This window comes from Myotis davidii, unplaced genomic scaffold (assembly GCF_000327345.1).
Source record: "Myotis davidii unplaced genomic scaffold, ASM32734v1 scaffold4584, whole genome shotgun sequence".
Lineage (NCBI taxonomy): Eukaryota > Metazoa > Chordata > Mammalia > Chiroptera > Vespertilionidae > Myotis > Myotis davidii.
The window spans coordinates 110,272-113,804 of NW_006295086.1; the positions used below are offsets into that span (position 1 = coordinate 110,272).

At 40.6% G+C, this 3,533-nt stretch overlaps 2 protein-coding genes across 2 annotated transcripts in view; one reads left to right on the forward strand and one right to left on the reverse strand.

Annotated features, from left to right (window-relative positions):
• The window catches only part of NSDHL (NAD(P) dependent steroid dehydrogenase-like), a 17,606-nt gene extending 15,786 nt beyond the window's left edge, over positions 1–1,820 (reverse strand). Inside the window, exon 1 of the mRNA XM_006769696.2 lies at positions 1,674–1,820. Coding sequence (XP_006769759.1) covers positions 1,674–1,745 — 72 coding nt within the window. The 5' untranslated portion in view covers positions 1,746–1,820. The remainder of the gene's footprint in view (positions 1–1,673) is intronic.
• CETN2 (centrin 2) overlaps positions 1–3,533 on the forward strand; it is a 20,887-nt gene that overhangs the window by 10,721 nt on the left and 6,633 nt on the right. The window lies entirely within an intron of this gene.

The following is a 3,533-nucleotide window of genomic DNA, read 5'->3' on the forward strand; positions in this document are numbered from 1 at the left end:
CCATATTTTCTTTACTCATTTGTCTATTGATGGACACTTAGTTTGCTTCCATATCTCAGCTATTACAGATAATACTGGCTACAGCATAGGGAATACAGTCAACAACATTGCAATACTTGCGCATGGTGCCAGATGGGCACTTATTGGGGTGATCCCCTCACAAGTCATATAAATGTCCAATAACCATGCTGTAGACCCACAACCAACAGAATATTGTATGTCAATTGTAATTGAAAAAAATATATAAAAGTGCCCAATCTTTATCTGTCCATCTATATATCTATATCTATCTACTGCTTCCAACTACTTAAGTATAAATTTCTTTCACATTTCAAAAGATATTCCTAACCTAAAGTTATCTAGTTCGGGATCACAAGTGATTTAAGGATTTCCAATTTGTATTTCAAAAACAAAACTCTTGCTCTAGAGAGAGAGTGTTAATAGGAAAGGAATTCATCTAGACAAGCTATTTTAATTGCAGTATGATCTTGAGATAAGAGAATGTCTAGGCCAGCCGTGGGCAAACTACAGCCCGCGGGCCGGATCCGGCCCCTTTGAAATGAATAAAACTAAAAAAAAAAAAAAAAAAAAAGACCGTACCCTTTTATGTAATGATGTTTACTTTGAATTTATATTAGTTCACACAAACACTCCATCCATGCTTTTGTTCCGGCCCTCCGGTCCAGTTTAAGAACCCATTGTGGCCCTTGAGTCAAAAAGTTTGCCCACCCCTGGTCTAGGCCAATGGGTTCCTTCCAACCTTTTGTTTTCCTGTTTTTCAGAGATGTCTCACACAGAACATATAAATAAGTTCAGATGAAAGTGTACTTTTGATCTTAGTAGTTTAAATGTATTGGAACAACCTTTGATAGAACCATTGGAATCTAGGCTTTTTTTTTGGTTGGTTGCTAAGTATCAGTAAAATCCTAATTTATTCAAATGAGGAAGTCCAGCTGGCACGTGACTCTGCTAGTTCGTCTGAACACAGAATCTCAGATGAACCTTCAACTCCAGGGGCGCAGAGGAGGCTTCACTCTGAGCTCGACCCCCCAACCAGGGGGATGCGGTGGCCCACGGGAATTCTCCTTTATTAACATTTGATATAAACACATTTTAGTTTGGCATGACTACCTTTCTGAAGCATCAGCATTCATTAAAAGTGAATGGAAAAATCTCTGAGAGGCCTCGCTATTGCCCCTGTCGCCCCTGAGGAAGGCCTCTGCCATTCTACCCAGAAGCCTCGTCTAGCCTGCTGGGCCCACATGAAGGCAAACTGAGGCACCCAGCTGACAGCCAGCAGTTCCTGCCAGGCGTGTGAGGCCACCTGGAACATACACCTTAGGAAGTTCCCATGACTGCAGCTTTGGGAGTGAGCCCAGGGGAGGCCAGCCATGGACTCCCCGCTAGGCCCAGCCCAAACCATAGAATCGTGAACAAAGAAATGGGTGTTGTTTTAAACCACTATGTTCTGACATTGGTACACAGCAGTAGCTGGTACCTTAAATAAAGATATCTATCTTATCTAGAAAAACAATATTCAACATTAATTGATTTAATAAATGTACCAAATATAATGTTTAACCCACAGCTAATTATCAATGGCTTACTGGTATGTATGTGCTTGACTTTGCCCTTATCTGGTTTGGGCTAACCTTTTTTGTGCCAGTACTCACTTTTGGAATGTCTTCTGTCAAACGTGTCCCTGTGACCTGGTCTTTCTTTGGTTCGCCAACTGCTTGTTCCATTTCAGCTCCAAATATGGTCCTGTTTGTGATGAAGCCTTCTTTTCTTTTTTTTTTTTTGTTTTTAAATATGCTTTTATTGATTTCAGAGAGAGAAAGGGAGAGGAACAAAGGGATAAAAACATCAATTATGAAAATGATGAGAGAGAATCATCGATTGGCTGCCTCCTGTGTGCCCCCTACTGGGGATCGAGCCCACAATCTGGGCATGTACCCTGACCAGGAATCTAACTGTGACCTCCTGGTTCTTAGGTCAACGTGCAGCCACCGAGCCATGCCTGCCAGGCAGAAATGTCTGTTGTTTTAAGCCCCACGGTATGTGGTCATTTGTTACAGCAGCCCCAGGAAATCCACACAAGTATTCTTCACAGTCCTGCAATTCAAATAGCACAGTTGCCAATTCCATAGCCCACCTGCCCTACTAGAAAAGCAAGAAGCCTTAAACCTGTCTCCCCTACATCTCTAGGGGGGGATCTTAGAGGGAAAAGAAGAAACCCATCCTGCCCACATGGATCCACACCATTCAAACAAGTCTCATGCGATACTTAGCAAACCAGCCTCTTGTGAAAACAAGAAAAAAATCAAATCTATGTTGTATCAAATTATATACAAATTATTTTAAAGTGTATAAATACTATGAGCCAGGTAAGAACTTTGGTGATACTTTAGTTGTCTCTAGGGGCTGGGGTACCCAAGACTATCCTGGGGAATGAGCCAGGTCCCACGGACAACCCATCCCCCTTAATCCCCTAATTGCTAATATGCTCAGGTTAAAATGAACACCAAGAATAGGTCTGATTGAATAGACATTTTTCTGAAAAAGACATTTCATTGCAGATGGCCAACATCACTAATCATTAGGGAAATGCCAATCAAAACCACAATGAGATACTACCTCATACCCAGTGGGATGGCTATTATAAAAACAAACAAACAAACAAACCCAAAACAGGAAATAACATGCTGATGAGAATGTGAAAAAAATGGAATCCTTGTGCACTATTGGTGGGAATATAAAATGGTGCCGCTGCTATGGGAAACAGTATGGAGGTTCCTCGAAAAGTTAAAAACGGAATTTTCATATTATCCAGGAATTCCACCTCTGTGTATATGCCCAAAAGAATTGAAATCAGGATCTCAAAGAGATGAGCCCTCCTAAGCTTTATTGCAGCATTATTCACAATAGCCAAGATAGAAAATAACCTAAATATCATCGACAGATAAATGAAGAAAATGTGCTATATATATAAAATAACATACTACTCAGCCTTAAAACGAAGGTAATTCTATAATATGTGATAGCTTGGGTGAACTTTGAGGACATTATGCTAAGTGAATAAGCCAGTCACAGAAAGACAAGTACTGCACAATTTTACTTATCTAAGGTATCTAAAATAGTCAAATTCAACAACAACAACAAAAAATAGTCCAATTCACAGAATCAAAGAGTTACCAGGGGCTAGGGGAGGAGGAAATGGGGAGTTGCTAATCAGTGGGCAGAAAGTCTCAGTTAAGCAAGAGCAATAAGTTCTAGCAATTCGCTGAACAGCATTGTACCCATAGCCAACGATATTGTAGTGTACACTTACATATTTGTTAAGAGGATAGATCTCATGTTCAGTATTCTTTCCACAATAACATAAACTTCAAAAAAGGAGACATTCTGACATTCAGAAAGTAGAATGTTGGGTGCCAGGGGCTGGGGGAGGAGGGAATTGGGGAGCAACTGCTTAGTAAATATAATAGAGTTTCAGTTCTACAAGATGAAAAGAATTCTGGGAGGTGGCAGCC